Below are 15439 nucleotides of genomic sequence, written 5' to 3'. Positions count from 1 at the left end.
ACGCCGGCTGTTCGATCTCCCGAGGGAACCTTTGTTATTGGGACCCGCAGGTCTGCACTGTATTCAAGAACCTGCTCGATGAGGCGTTCGACAACCCTCCGTCAGCGGAGGCCAGGGACATCGCCCGAGAGAAACTGCGCAAGTGGGGGCGTGGTTTCCAAAAGAACGCCATGGGGCCTTATCTCCCAAATGAGAGGATGAGAGCTTTGCTCTTTCCTAAGGCATCTGCGGATGCCGTCATTCCCAAGGTGGAGATCCCTTGCGTCCAACTGACAGTCGAACCGGACGTTTCGGACGCTCTCCAAGACTGTCATATTGATGAAGTGGAGAGGATGTTGGATGTGTTGGATAATACCGAAAGGACCCTGATGGCTGAGGGTCAAGAAGAGGAAGATCAAGTGGAGACTCCCGACTCCGAGGGCGAGGTCGCCCGCGCCCCCTCTGTTTCTTCCGTTGCCATATCGGAACTTGTCCCCTCTACCTCTGCCACCCAAGAGCCTGCAGCTGTGGGCACCCAGGATACCCTCCAAGCCTTGGTGGCACTCCTGGATGAGAAGTTCTGCCAGGGACATGTGGACCTTAAGAGGGAGATCATGCGCATGCAAAAACAGACGCTGAAGAAGATCAGCGTCAAGGATCTTCCCTCCTGCTCAGTGACAAACCCTTGGTGGCATGCAGAACACATGCCCATCACGAGCGGACGCATCGTCATCAACCCTAAGCTGGGCGCCGTTCCCCTTGAAGAGGTGGAGTTCTGGCCTAGCTTCGAAGCCTACACGGACTGTTACGTCCGTCTCAAATCCGATCCAGTCTCCAAGGAGGAGACCGAGCCTAAGGAGGTCATAGTATTCGACCATGCTAAGGCCTAAGCTCTTCAAGCCGACTGCCTCAAGAGTAGGGGCTACACTAACTCCAAGGTGCCGGCCCTAAGCAAGAAGCACCCATCCTTTCTTGCTCCTACCCCTATGGTCTTTCCTTTTGCCGAGAAGTCCCTGCTGGCAGTGCTGAAGGCGGTGGAGGAGGGGAACCTTGCCCTACATTGGAGGAATGTAGGCCTCTCTCCCTCGCCATCCCTCCCGACAACAAAAGCTGGAAAGATATCCAGTTAACTTTCGCGGTAGGAAAGTTGGAGGCTGACGTCGCGGGACGTCAGTTTAACGAAAACTTCCCCAAGCTCACCAAGTACCTTCTGCGTCGGGAGCAAGACACAAAAGAGAGGCTGGCTGCCTCTCTGTCTCTTCAAGTACAGCTTGAGACAATAGCCGGGGACATTTGGGTCCCAGGCTTCTACATGGTTCTTGCAAAGACCCACCTTGCCACCGGAGAGCATGTAGAGAATTCGTGTTTGCGGATGCCACCGTCAACACGAACCCCGGAAACTGATTTCCTCCGACATGTGGGGTAAATATCTCTTTCCTAACGACCTCGTGAAAGAGATCGTTGACAGAGCCGCCACCGAGAACCGGAACCTTCTCAACAAGTGGGGCATGTTTTGAAAGAGAAAATCTTCTTAGGATGATGACCCCCAACCTAAGAAGAAGTCTAACAAGCCCCGTCCCCAGCAGTGTCAAGCTAAACGCCAGTTTCCGGCACCCACTACTCCCCAGTTGGTGGCTCAGCCATAACAGACCTTTCAGTTGATCCCTCAGCTGGTGGTGACTCAGTCACCAGTCTTCACACCAGCCTATGAAAGGCAATCCACTACCTTTCGCCCCAAAGGTAGAGGCTTCGGCAGAGACTTCTCTCGACGTCCTTCTAGAGTGAGAGGAGGGAGGGGAGCAGGCGGCCAAGGTGACAAACCCTCGGGAAACCAGAAGCAATGAAATGCTTCCGGTGGGAGGAAGACTCTGCCACTTTCAGGATCGTTGGACCTTCGATCCTTGGGCTCACAGCATCGTCAAGAAGAGACTAGGGTGGAGCTGGGTAACACCACCTCCAACCTTCCACCAATTCTTCCAACACTCCACCCCCGTCCTGGAAGAATACGTCCTAGAACTCTTGAACAAGGTGATCAAGAGGGTGAAGTACACCAGGTTCCAAGGAAGACTATTCTGTGTTCCCAAGAAGGACTCCGACAAACTCCGAGTCATTCTGGACTTGTCCCCTCTCAACAAGTTCATAGCGAACAACAAATTCAAGATGCTGATTCTTCAACATATAAGAGCCCTACTTCCTCACAAGGCCTACACGGTCTCAATAGACTTGGCGGACGCCTGCTGGCACATTTCAATGATTCACCAGGCTTCCTCCTACCTAGGATTCAAGCTTCAAAGAAGGCAGAACGCTTTCAGGGCGATGCCCTTCGGACTCATCATAGCTCCAAGAATCTTCACGAAGCTTGCAGACACGATCGTCCAACAGCTACGCCTTCAAGGCATCCAGGTGATGGCCTACCTAGACGACTGGCTGGTTTGGGCAGCATCCTCAGAAGAATGCTCGCGTGCTTCCAGAAAGGTGACCCAATTCCTGGAACATCTGGGTTTCAAAATCAACACCAAAAAGTCTCGACTGTCTCCAGCTCAGAAGTTTCATTGACTAGGAATCCATTGTAACCTTCAGTCACACCGTCTTTCCATCCCTCTAAAGAAAAGAAAGGAAATAGCGGGATCTGTCAAGAGACTCCTAAAATCCAAACCGATTTCAAGACGACAACAGGAACAGGTGCTCAGCTCCCTCCAGTTCGCCTCAGTGACAGACCCAGTGCTACGAGCACAGCTAAAAGATACATCGGGAGTCTGGAGAAGGAATGCATCCACCGCTCCAAGAGATCTCAAGAGACCTCTACCAACCAGGCTTTGCTCCCTCCTAAAACCATGGTCGGAGGCAAAGAACCTTAGAAGATCAGTTCCTCTTCAGCCACCACCTCCGGCGGTCATTATCCACACGGATGCTTCACTAGAAGGATGGAGGGGTCACTCCCATAAGCGACAAGTTCAAGGAACATGGTTTCCCCTATTCAAGACGTTTCCCATCAACATCTTGGAGGCCATGGCGGTTCTTCTTACTCCACGTCCCTCGGCCCACATCCTTCTAACTCTGGACAGCGCCGTTGTGGTCAGATGTCTCAACCGTTAGGGCTCAAGATCGCCCCAACTCAACCAAGTGCTATTGCTCATCTTCCGTTTAACGGACAAGAAGAGATGGCACCTCTCAGCAGTTCACCTACAAGGATTCCGCAATGTGACAGCGGACGCTCTATCGAGGACAACCCCAATAGAGTCGGAATGGTCCCTAGACGCAGAATCATTCTCCTTCATCTCCCGTCAAGTCCCGGAACAGCAGACCGACCTCTTCGCGACAAGTGACAACAAGCAACTTCCTCTTTACGTGTCCCCATACAAGGACCCCAGAGCGGAAGCGGTGGAAGCCATGTCCCTGGACTGGAACAGATGGTCCAAGATTTACCTGTTCCCTCCACCCAACCTTCTGCTGAAAGTCCTCAACAAGCTGAGAACCTTCAAGGGAACAGCAGCCCTAGTGGCACCCAAGTGGCCCCGGAGCAACTGGATCCCTCTAGTCTTGGAGTTACAGCCCAAGCTGGTCCCTCTGCCGGACCCAGTTCTCTCCCAGCAGGTTCAGAAGTCGGCTGTCTTCACTTCATCAAGGAAAACCCGAGACCTTCATCTCATGGTTTTCTCTCCCTAAACGTGAAGAAGAGGTTAGGGATCTCGAAGAAATGTTTAGACTTCTTAGAGGAATACAAAACAAAGTCTACCAGAAGGCAATACGAGTCATCCTGGAAGAAATGGGTGTCCTTCGTCAAGACTAAAAATCCTACAGAAATCTCTACAGATTTTTGTCTGTCCTTCTCCATTTACCTTCATGGACAAGGCTTAGCAACCAACACGATTTCCACTTGAAAATCGGCCTTGACAAGACCATTACTTTACGCCTTCCAGATAGACCTGTCCTACGACATCTTTAACAAGCTGCCAAAGGTATGTGCTAGACTCCGTCCTGCACCTCCACCGAGACCCCTCTCCTGGTCTCTTGATAAGGTGCTCCATTTTGCCTCTAGTCTGGACAATGAATCTTGCCCTCTGAAAGACTTAACTCAAAAAGTGATTTTCCTTTTTGCTCTCGCCTCGGGAGCCCGAGTCAGTGAAATAGTGACTTTATCTAGAGAAGTGGGCCAGATACAGTTCGCCGCGACAGGGGAACTTACCCTCTTCCCTGACCCAACGTTTCTCGCCAAGAATGAACTTCCCACTAAGAGGTGGGGTCCCTGGAGAATCTGCCCTCTGAAGGAAGATGTTCCTCTATGCCCAGTGGAGAGTCTAAAGGTCTATCTCCGAAGAACTTCAGACTTCAGGTGAGGACAGCTTTTTAAAGGAGAAACATCGGGATCTGATTTGTCACTCAAACAACTAAGGGCGAAGATCACCTACTTTATTCGCAGAGCGGATCCTGACAGTACACCCGCAGGTCATGATCCCGGGAAAGTCGCCTTTTCCCTAAACTTCTTTCAAGCAATGGATTTCGAAAGCCTTCGATCTTTCACAGGCTGGAAATCCTCAAGAATGTTTTTCAAACACGATGCGAAGCAGGTGCATGCACTGAAGCGTTACATGGTGGCAGCAGGTAGTGTGATAAAGCCTGCTGCTTAGTGCTGCGCAGAACAGTGAGTTATTCGGGACTCTAACTCAACGGGTGCCTGTGTTGACCCTAGTGCGAAACATGGTGATTTTAAGTGCCACCTGGTGACACTACGGACTGTTCTTCTACAAAGGTGAAGTAACAGACAGGAACACGTGTGCCACATGTTTTTGGACATGAAGTGTATATAAGACTTTTAAAGTCTTTATAGTTCTCTTGGAACTAATGTGTGTAATGGCAAGTTCTTTCTTTTCAGATTGCACACCCACGTCTTCTGTTGTCTTTAGTCTATGTTTGTTAACTACATTTTATTGAAATTTATTTAATACCATATTGATTCTAAAATTTTATTGAATAAAATAGAATTTTTCGTTACCATATGCGTCTCATTTCGCCCTATCATATGAAATAAAATATTGTTAGAGATTTTATCATCCTTATTATTTGATCATTATTATAATCTATGTTATAATATTGCTCTTATCTGATGCATACTCACCTAAAGAAAAGTAAAATTTGTTCCAACACAATTACTTAACTTTCCTGATCTGTCTACGAGACCGGCAAGATCTTCATCTACAGGTGAGTTTCTTCATCAAGGTAACTTCAAGATGTTCCTTACATCCAAGTAGGACTTCCCTGCCAGGGGACCAGGAAGCCATAACATAGTATATGCTATCAGTAATGACATGTAACAGAGATGTCACGGTCTCTAAGGTCACCATACCAAAGGAATATTGTTTAGAAGTTGAAGGCACTACAAAAGGGAAAAAATCCGCGATACATTAATTCTCTGGTACACCTCCATCAGGACGTCATGGCTTAAGCCCAAGAAACGGATTTTGAGCGAAGCGAAAAATCCATTTATGGGTGAGATAGCCATGACGTCCTAATGGACCTGCCTAGGTCCTCTATTTCGGCCTGTCAGGCCCATCCCTATCTTATTGTATCATGAAGGCTGGCATAAACGCCGAAGGAATGAGGAAAAGCGCGGCCTGGCGGTCGGATGTGACGTCGCCGAGTACCGTAACAGTAATGAAGGAGGAGAGTTTTGTAACGGCTCCTTCCATACTTGCCACACTTCCCCCTCGAAGCGTAAACGCTATGTGGGGTGCAGATAGCTATGTGTCGTGTCATTATACGATATCCTGAAGGGAAACCTTGTGGGTACTCGCGCCAGAAGTTAGAATTCTGTGAAACCTTTAGTTTAATTCTCTGGGAATATCTACTGTAGTCATATATACCCTTAGGAAGCTACTGAAGGAACCTTCCATCAGGACGTCATGGCTATCTCACCAAAAAATAGATTTTTCACTTCGCTCAAAATCCGTTTTTTATGTTATTTGCAATAGTTGCTTGCATCGGAAATAATTCTGGCTACTTACTGTGTACATTCACTACCATCAGGAATAAATAACCTAGATAAGGACCTGCAAAACCTATGTGCAATCTTTGCCATGGATACCTGATTATACCTTGGTGATCAGCATGTCTTTCAGGTAATACCTTATTCCTAAGTGAACTGTGAATAATAACTCTTGAATCTCTCTTTATATAACATTCTATTACACTTAACTCATTCTAAATTACATTAGTCTTTATAGCATTCCCCTGCTGCATAATAGTCAATTCCTGTGATAAAGCTTTCCAACAATTTTTTAATTATTCGGTATTTCTTTGTACATTGAGTAATATTCTTTTCTGCAATTAGGGGATCATATACTTTGAATTAAAAGAATACTGCCATCATATTCTTCTGGAGATTTGTCCACTGGAAATCTGGATAAAACATCTGCATTACCCATCTTTGATATAAGTCTAGACTGTACTCAATGATATAATCATAAGCAGCTAACCCAGTTGCCCAACACTGTAGTCTTGAAGCTATTAGTGCAGGTTATTAACATTTTTGTAAGAGTTTTAATTGAAAGAATGGGGAAACGCATCCCATATCACAGGGACTGTAAGAATTTTATAACATTACCCAATGACATGTTAATTGCCAGCCTGACACGTTTTTTATGTGAAGAGCGTATAGGTGATGAAATTGAAAGTCTAGACGACTTTGAAAACCCCTTGTTCTGAAGAAATGCTAAAGAGTCTCTAAGTAATAAGTTTAAGCATTACAGGAATTTTGGTGTAGATGGCAATAGAAGATCCACTCAACACAGTATATCAAAGCAGAACATGCAAAAAAAAGAGGTCAAAAGTCCAGAAAAAACCCTCCCACTGAGCCAATCAAAGAACTGGTATAAGCATTATTGTTGGTATGTATTTGTACAATAATATCAGATGCACTAGGTGTATTGAAAGTAATTTTGCACAGTATTGTGTAGATAAATTTTTGAACGTTAATTATAAGTGTGGTAGCGTATTTTATGAGGGATTTTATAATTCATTAATTGCCTCAGAGATAGGATGTGATTCATCTTACTTTTGTATTACAGTAGGAATCATTCTTTTAAGAGTGATGATCATTTGTTATTTTCACATTTTTTAAACAAGATTTTCATTTACAACATACTCACTTACGAATCATAAGCCATTGAGAGTTGTAGCAGTAATGTAAGCCAAGAGTAATAAAGGTATTTGAATAATACGTACATATCATTCAATCCCATAAAAAAGATTCGGCGAAGAGGCTGGCATTGTCAAATACAACACTAATTCACTGATATTATTCCAGGTATCTTTAATTAAGGGCAGTTTATCCAATTACATTTATAACAAATATGAAATTGACGACAAAGGACTAGAAGAACTCACACAGATGAAGAAGCAGAACAAGCAGCAGAACAAGAACCAACCTGAAGAAACTAAACTCATGCAGAAGGAAACTACAGCTAACCAGAGGAACACACAACCTTAGGCTACAATCAAGCTTGATATCAGGAAAGAAGGCAATGACAAACATTTCTATTTTTGATTGTTTGGACCAAACAGGGAGGGGTCAAATTTGTTACCTCTAGGCAAGATGTGTTATGGTAAATATTTACCTCAAGTTGGAATTAGTTTTGCATGAACATTAAGTGCAGCAATACTAAAGTTTATTACATGAAAACAAAAGGTGCAATTAACAACATAGGAACTAGGATAGAATTACCTTGGTTTGGAAGTTACAATTTCATTTTGTAGATTTCATTTGCCACACCTAATCCAGGTAAGACTTCGAAATGCCACTTGACATTGAACATCCTGAATGCTTTAGCATTGTTGCTGAACAAAATTCTGTTGCAACACAATGGCAACAGTGGTGTGAGGAATTAAAGATGTATTAAGAAGCATTAGGTAGTACGAAAGATGCACAGATGAAAGCATTATTATTTCACACAGCTGGTAGAGAGGTTCGGGAAGTATTTAAGACATTGTAATTTACCGATGACACAAGTGAGGCTGCATTTAAGGCTCTTACCACATATGTTGCACCTCAGGTCAATAAATTTTTGGAAAGGTATTAATTTACAAAAGAGGCATATAAGGAAGGAAATAAAAGTTTAGATGCATTTGTGACTAGACTCAAGAATTCTAGCTGTTTCATGTGATTTTCTACAGTTAGAAAATGTTATCATAGATTAAGTAATTGCCCATTACACATCAAGAGAGCTAAGGAAAAATTACTGTAAGATAAAGATTTAACACCAGAGAAGGTATTGATTATAGGCAGAACTTTAGAAACACCAAATAGGCAAAGTAACATATTAGGTAATTCTATAAGCAAAAGAAGAGAAAATTCCAAAATTAGCAAGATAGGCTCAAAGTTGAAAGACAATGAGAATCAGAGAAAGAATACATAAAATCCTAGTCAGAGGCTACACTCAAGTTCGATTGAAAAAAGAGGGCAACTTCAAAAATTTTTTATTTGTGTTTATTAGGACCAAACAACGTAGGGGTGAAATTTGTTACTTCTAGACAACAGGTGTTATGGTAAATATTTACCTTAAGTCATAATAAGTTTTGCATGAACATTAGGTGTAGAACTACTAAAGTTTGTTACATGAAAACAAAAAGTGCAATTAACAACATAAGAACTAGGTTAGAATTAACTTGGCTTGGAAGTTACAAGTTAATTTTGTAGATTTTATTTGCCTAACCTAATCCAGGTAAGAATAAGAAATGCCCCCGGACATTGAACATCACGAATGTTTTAGTATTGTTGACGAACCAAATTCACAGAAGGCATTATCACTTCACACAACTGGTAGAGAGGTTCGGGAAGTGTGTAAGACATTACAACCTACTGATGATACAAGTGAAGCTGCAATTAAGACTTACCACATATCTTACTCCTCAGGTCAATAACTTATAGGAAAAGTATCAAATTATAGAACTTGCATATCTGAAAGAAATTAAAAGTTTAGATGCATTTGTGACTAGATTTAAGAATCTAGCTGTTTCATGTGATTTTCTAGTTAGAAAATGTTATTGTATATCCAGTTATTGCCCATTGCACATCACAAAGCTAGAAAAAAAATATTTCTAGATAAAGACTCAATACCAGAGAAGGTATTGATTATAGGCAGAGCTTTAGAAACATTAAATCGGCAAAGTAACATAATAGGCAGTTCTAAAAGCAATAGAATATAAAATTCGGAAATTAGCAAGATATGCTCAAAGTTCAAAGACAATAAGCATCAGAGAAAGCATACGTCAGAGGCTACTCATAGGAAATTGTCTAACTCTAATGTTCATAAATATCAGAATCAGACCTATACGCAGAAACAACAGGAAAAACTCAAATGCTTTAGGTGTCATAAAACTGATCATCTTGCATACGAAGCAAGGAAATGTCCTGCTATGGGACAGACATGCCTGAATTGTAAAAAGATGGGCAATTTTACAAATATTTGTAGGTTTCCTGAACACGACACAAAGAAAATAAGTGCTGCAGTTGATACTATAGGCTAGGAGAATAATGTGGAAAGTGTTCATGATATTGAGGATAGGTAGGAAACTGATTTTGTGTTTCGTAATAATTCTGTCAACAAAGATGCAAGGACACATATATTGGTAAAAGTGATCATAAATGGTGAACAATTTATAATGCAAGTTGACACAGGAGATGATGTATCAATTATGTCTGAGAAAACAGCTAAAACCATTCCTAATTTGTTATCATAAGGTACAAATAGAGTTTTGAATGGTCATAATGGTTTTGATATTCAAGTAATAGGTGCTGCAAATGTTGAATTACAGTACAGTATAAAGAACAAAAGTTAAAGAAAATGCCATTGATCGTAGTTAAAGGTGAAGGGCAAACTATACTAGGTTTGGATTGGTTACTGTATTAGACATTAGATTGGACAAACAATTTGAAGGTAACAGGTATACAAGATGGCCACACGAATTAAGTATCTGTGAATAATATTCTATCAGAGTTTCAAGACGTATTTGACGATTAAGTCGATACAGTAAAGAACGCAGAAGCAATTTAAGTTTTGAAACCAGATAGTAGTCCTAGATTTTTTGCTCCAAGACTTGTACCATATACATTGAAATGTGCAATTGAAATAGTAACCAAATGGTCAGAAAGTGAAGGTTCATGGGAAAAGGTTACATACTCAGACTGGGCTACACCATTATTTCCTATTGTGAAGGATCACAGGGAAACGTTGAATCCACAGCTTCAGGTAGCTCAACATCCATTAGCAAACCCGAAAGACATGTTTTCAGCTATGTCAGGATGTACTCTATTTTCTATGTTGGACCTCACACAAGTACTTCAACAGCTTTTCACCGATTAAAATTCACAAGAATTATGTACAGTAAATACATCCTTAGGTTTGCTTAGGCCAAAGAGATTACCTTATAGAGTAGCAAGTAGTCCAGCTATATAGTAACAAACTATGGATAAAAAAAATTTCAGGAATGCAACCAGTATTCATTTTTATTAATGACATTTCACTCTGGTAAAGATAAAAGAGAGCATAGAGAAATATTACTAATAGTTTTGGAGAAGTTTAAGGAACATAATATCAGAATAAATAAGAGCAAATGTATTTTTAGAGGTTGATTCACTGAAATACTTAGGTTTTGTAATTAATGGCAAAAAGGTATTTACAAGACTAAAGGAAAATCAAAGCTGTACAATCAACAAAAGGTACCAGAAAATGTTAAGGAATTACAATCATTTTAGGTGAAGTAACATTTTATGGGAATTCCATTCAGAATTCATCTACAATTGCAAATCCACTTTATGACTTAGTGGATATGGGTTCAGAGTGAAATAGGACAAAAGATTTTCAGGAATCTTTTGAAAGAATCAAGAAGGAAACAATATCACCGACATGTCTTGTACATTATCAAATGGATTTACTAGCTAAATTAGTATGAGACGCATCAAACTTAGGTTTAGGTCTAGTATTATCACATGTAAAGCCAGATGGAACAGAAAAAACAATTGCATCTGCTTTTAGGGTATTGAACATGGCAGAAAGGAATGAATCTCAAATAGGAAAAAGGTTTAACATTAGTGTATGGAGTTAAGAAATTCGTATGTATCTTTATGTACTGAATAATTTCCCACTTTTTACAGATCATGAGCCTCTATTAGCAGTATCAAGTCCAAGAGCAAATTTCTCTACGTTGGTAGCTACAACACTACAACGTTGGAAAATTATGTTCCCCGCATATCATTATGATATAAGAATATCGTCCAACATGAACGATGGATAATGCTGATGCATTATCAAGACTCCCAGTAGACAAAGCACCAGAAGAGTATGATGACAGTAAATTATTGCTGTAATGATGTACTCATTACAGCAAAGGATATTGCATACAATACCAAGAAAGACCCAATACTTAGTAAGGTTTTTGAGATTTTAATGACAGGTAGGGACTTATGTGGAAAAGAAAATTGTAAACAATGTTAGGATATTTCTAGTAAATTGAGCATAACACAAGGTTGTATATAATATGGATTTCGGGTAATTATTCCTAGTTCACTGACGAATAAGGTTTTGTCTGAAATACATGCTGATCACCAAGGCATTGTCATCTCGAAGTAAACTGCAAAGACTTTTGTCTGGTGGCCAGGTAAAGATAGAGATATTGAATTATTTGTAAGGAATTGTATTTATGGCAAAGAGTGCACATACATTTTACAGATCCTTTCTTAGGCTATTTGCTTTTGATAATAGTAGATGCTTACAGTATGTGGCCAGGAGTAATTCTAATGAAGAAAACAACATCTTATGTAACTGTAAAAGAATTAATACAAATTCCAGTATTCCAGAAAGAATCGTAACTGATAATGGTCTCCAATTTAACCAACAAGAGTTTAAAGAGTTTTCCTGTGTGAATGGCCTTAAGCATATATTTTGAGAAACATATCCTTCAACGAATGGAGAGGCTGAAAGATATGTTCAAACATTTAAGATTAACATGAAGTGTAGAAAAGCAAATTTAAATAACATATTTTTTCATGCATCAAAGTTTTTATTGCCACACAGCACAACAGGTGTGACACCATCATAGTTGTTGATGGGAAGGAGGATTAGGTGTAAGTTAGATTGGTTGTATCGAAGTTTGAATAGTGATTTAGAAGAAAAACAGTATAAACAACAAGAAAGTCTCCCAAAAGTGAGACATTTTTCCTCTTTATCTAATGTCATGGTAAAATTATACAATACTCCAGAAAAGTGCGTATCGGGAGGAACTGTAAGAGATAGGAAATTTGTATTATGATGTTAACTAAGAAGCTCAAACGTCAGATATAGACTCAGAAACTATTCATATACCAGTACAGAATGAAGTTGAGAGTTCTTCCTAAGAGGAGGAATAGAGGGAAGCTCCTTGAGAGATTAGATTTATAAAGTTTTGTACAATGTCAAGTTAAGATGGAGGAGACTGTTATGTATATGTACTGTAATATCATATTTGCTACGTGTATTGAAAGTAATGTTGCACAGTATTGCGTTATAGAGCATGTTTGAACATTATTTATAAGTGCAGTAGCGTATGTTATGAAGAATTTAATCATTTATTAATTGCCTCCGAGATAGGATGTGATTCTTCTTACTTTTTGTATTACAGTAGGATCCAGTCTTTTAGGAGTAATGCTCACTTGTTATTTTCACATTTTTTATATAAGAGTTTTGTCTGTGATTTACTCATTCACGAGTCACAAGCCATTGAGAGTTGTGGCAGTAATGTAAACCAAGAGGAATAAATGTATTTTAATCATACATACGTATCATTCAATCACATAAATATGATTCAGCGAAGATGCTGGGATTGTCAAATACAACACAAATCCACTGATATTATTCAAGATATCTTTAAGGGCAGTTTATCCAATTACATTGATGCCAAATGTAAAAATTCTGGTAATGTTTTAATTACTTCTTGCCATTTACTATATGCCTCCACTACTATCAAGAATAAATAACCTAAATAATGATCTGCTGAATATAAATGCAATCTTTGCCATGGATACCTGACGACACGTTGGTGATCAGCATGTATTTCAGATAAAACCTTTTTTCCAGGGTGAACTGGGAATAACTACTCTTGAACCTTTCATAGTACAACCTTTTATTACACTTAACTCATTACAAATCACATATAGGGTTTATAACTATCCCTTTTTTTGCACATAAGTCCATTCCTTGGATCAACTTTTCTATACATTTGCAAATACTGGGTATTATTTTGTACATTGAGCAATACTCTTTGCTGCAGTTGGCAAATCATATACAGTGAATTAAAATAATACTGTCATCATATTCTGCTAGATCTTTGTCTACTGGAAATCTAGATAAGGCATCTGCATTACCCATCTTTGATGTAAGTCTACTCAAGGTCATAGACATAAGCAGCTAACAGAATTGCCAAAGATTGTAGTCTCGCAGCTACGAATGCAGGTTACCTACTTTTTGAGCCAATATAGCCAATAAACATTCAGGGTTTGTAACAAATGTGAACTTCTTCCTACCGCAAATATGCATAGGACATTTCTTAACTCCACAAACTTTAATATTTTCCTTTAACATCTTCAGAACTGACCTTAATCTCTCTATGTTCTCGTTCATCTTCACCGGAGACCTGAAAAATATTCATCCATAGTTTGTTGCCAATTTGCTGGACGGCTAGCTACTCCATGAGGTAGTCTCTTTGGTCGATATATACCTAAAGACGCATTTACGATACATAATTCTTATGAATTTTTATTCATTTGGAGCTATTGAAATGACTGTTGTAGATTCAACTTTGAAAATACAGTAGTTCTTGATTTATTGCAAACATGTCTTTTGGGTTTGGCAAGCATGATGAGCTATCTGAAGCTGTGGATTTAATGTTACCTGGCAATCTTCACATAACCTAACATGACCTTTTTTCTTCACATTAGGAGTTGATGTTGTAGTCCAATCTGAATATGTAATTTTCTCCCATGAACCTTTTACTTCCTATGTCCCGATTTCTGTTTCACCCGCACTTTTCAGTGCATATGGCACTGGTATTGGTTTAAAAATTTTAGGAGTACCTTTGGTCTCAACACTAAAATAGCCTTTGCATTTTTCACTATACCTATTTTGTCTCTAAAAACTTCTTTGATCTCTGATTCAATAACATATACGAAAATTTCATTCTTCTGTTCATGTTGTATGTTGTTAACTTTCAAAATGCTTTGACAATGTCATTTAGGATACTATAACCAATCTAAACCAGTATTATTGGCATTCTATGCCCCGTAGCATCTGAATATCAAGGTGATAATGGTCTTAACAGACTCGATATAGAGAAATCTTTAGACTTCAATGTGTGCATGATTTCCAAACCATGTTTCTTGCGGTTCTACAGTCTTTGATGTGTAAAAGCATTAGCACTCTATCCTCCAGACTTGGGTCTGGAAATCAGAGCGAGGAGGCTTTACTGGATTATTTTCTACATTATTAAATCTAAATTTTATTTTACATTAGAAGGAAGCTGAACAGCAGCACATTTATAAATATATGCGAAACCTATTCATAAATAGAAAAATATTGTTATAGTCAAGTATTAACATGATACGTGCTTTGCTTTTCTACATAACATAGGAAATTATGTACCTTATTTAACCTTGACAAGGTTTTAGTTCTTACCTAACAACAGAATGTTTATTCATACCTGAAACTCCAAGATGAAGTCAACCTCATCACCCAGGACAAGACCAGTGCAACTTGACCTCTGTGTCATCTCTTCACTGATACATTTTGAAAAATACTGGATTTTTACAGGGCCCTTAACATTCGCATCTAGATTAACAGTGCTTATGATATCCTGTAAAGAAGGTAAAAAGATGTAGAAAGAATATTGTTATCAATTTTCTAAAATAATCACCATCTCAAAACATACTCTACAGTTATAGTTCTCACTTTTCACTGATATTCATGTGGGCTGTATAGTATATGGCATTCATTAAATTAATGAATATATGTGATTTAGGTCATGTGCCCTGGTGAGGGAGCACAAGGACATACTGTGCGTAATGCACATCAACATTCATTTGTTTACAGAAAAATATATAACTTAATTAATTTTGTTTACAATAAGAAATATTTCTATAAAAGCCGAAAAGGGCTACATTATTGCCTCTTCAATCAAAAGGTTAGCAAAGAAATTCAAGAGTTGTGTGTTAGAATGTTCTCAACCGACAAGGAATTGTCACAATGAGTACAAAATATAGCACTTCTACCATCTAAAATATATTCATAAGTGTGTTGAGTATGCCCAAATATCAATCTGGTTAAAAAGAACTTCAACCTCTCGGTTCTTATTAAAATTTGTTGGTCATGTGGTTTTATATTTCTTATTATTAGTAGGAATGTAGGACAGCTGCCATTACCTTTAAACATGAGACATA

General features: G+C 39.5%; 1 protein-coding gene across 2 annotated transcripts in view; it reads right to left on the bottom strand.

Annotated features, from left to right (window-relative positions):
- LOC137623357 (integrin beta-PS-like) overlaps window positions 1-15439 on the bottom strand; it is a 1240954-nt gene that overhangs the window by 407515 nt on the left and 818000 nt on the right. The window contains exons 9-10 of one of the 2 annotated variants that reach the window (XM_068354187.1): window positions 14704-14856; window positions 13603-13641 (exon numbers count right to left, since the gene is read on the bottom strand). In XM_068354187.1, the coding sequence (XP_068210288.1) occupies window positions 13603-13641; window positions 14704-14856 (192 nt within the window). The remainder of the gene's footprint in view (window positions 1-13602; window positions 13642-14703; window positions 14857-15439) is intronic. The other variant, XM_068354188.1, reaches the window with a different exon arrangement.

The sequence above is a fragment of the Palaemon carinicauda genome, chromosome 30 (assembly GCF_036898095.1).
Source record: "Palaemon carinicauda isolate YSFRI2023 chromosome 30, ASM3689809v2, whole genome shotgun sequence".
Taxonomy (NCBI): Eukaryota; Metazoa; Arthropoda; class Malacostraca; order Decapoda; family Palaemonidae; genus Palaemon; species Palaemon carinicauda.
Note: the sequence above shows the minus strand (reverse complement) of the source record. Positions and strands in the feature narration are given on the sequence as shown.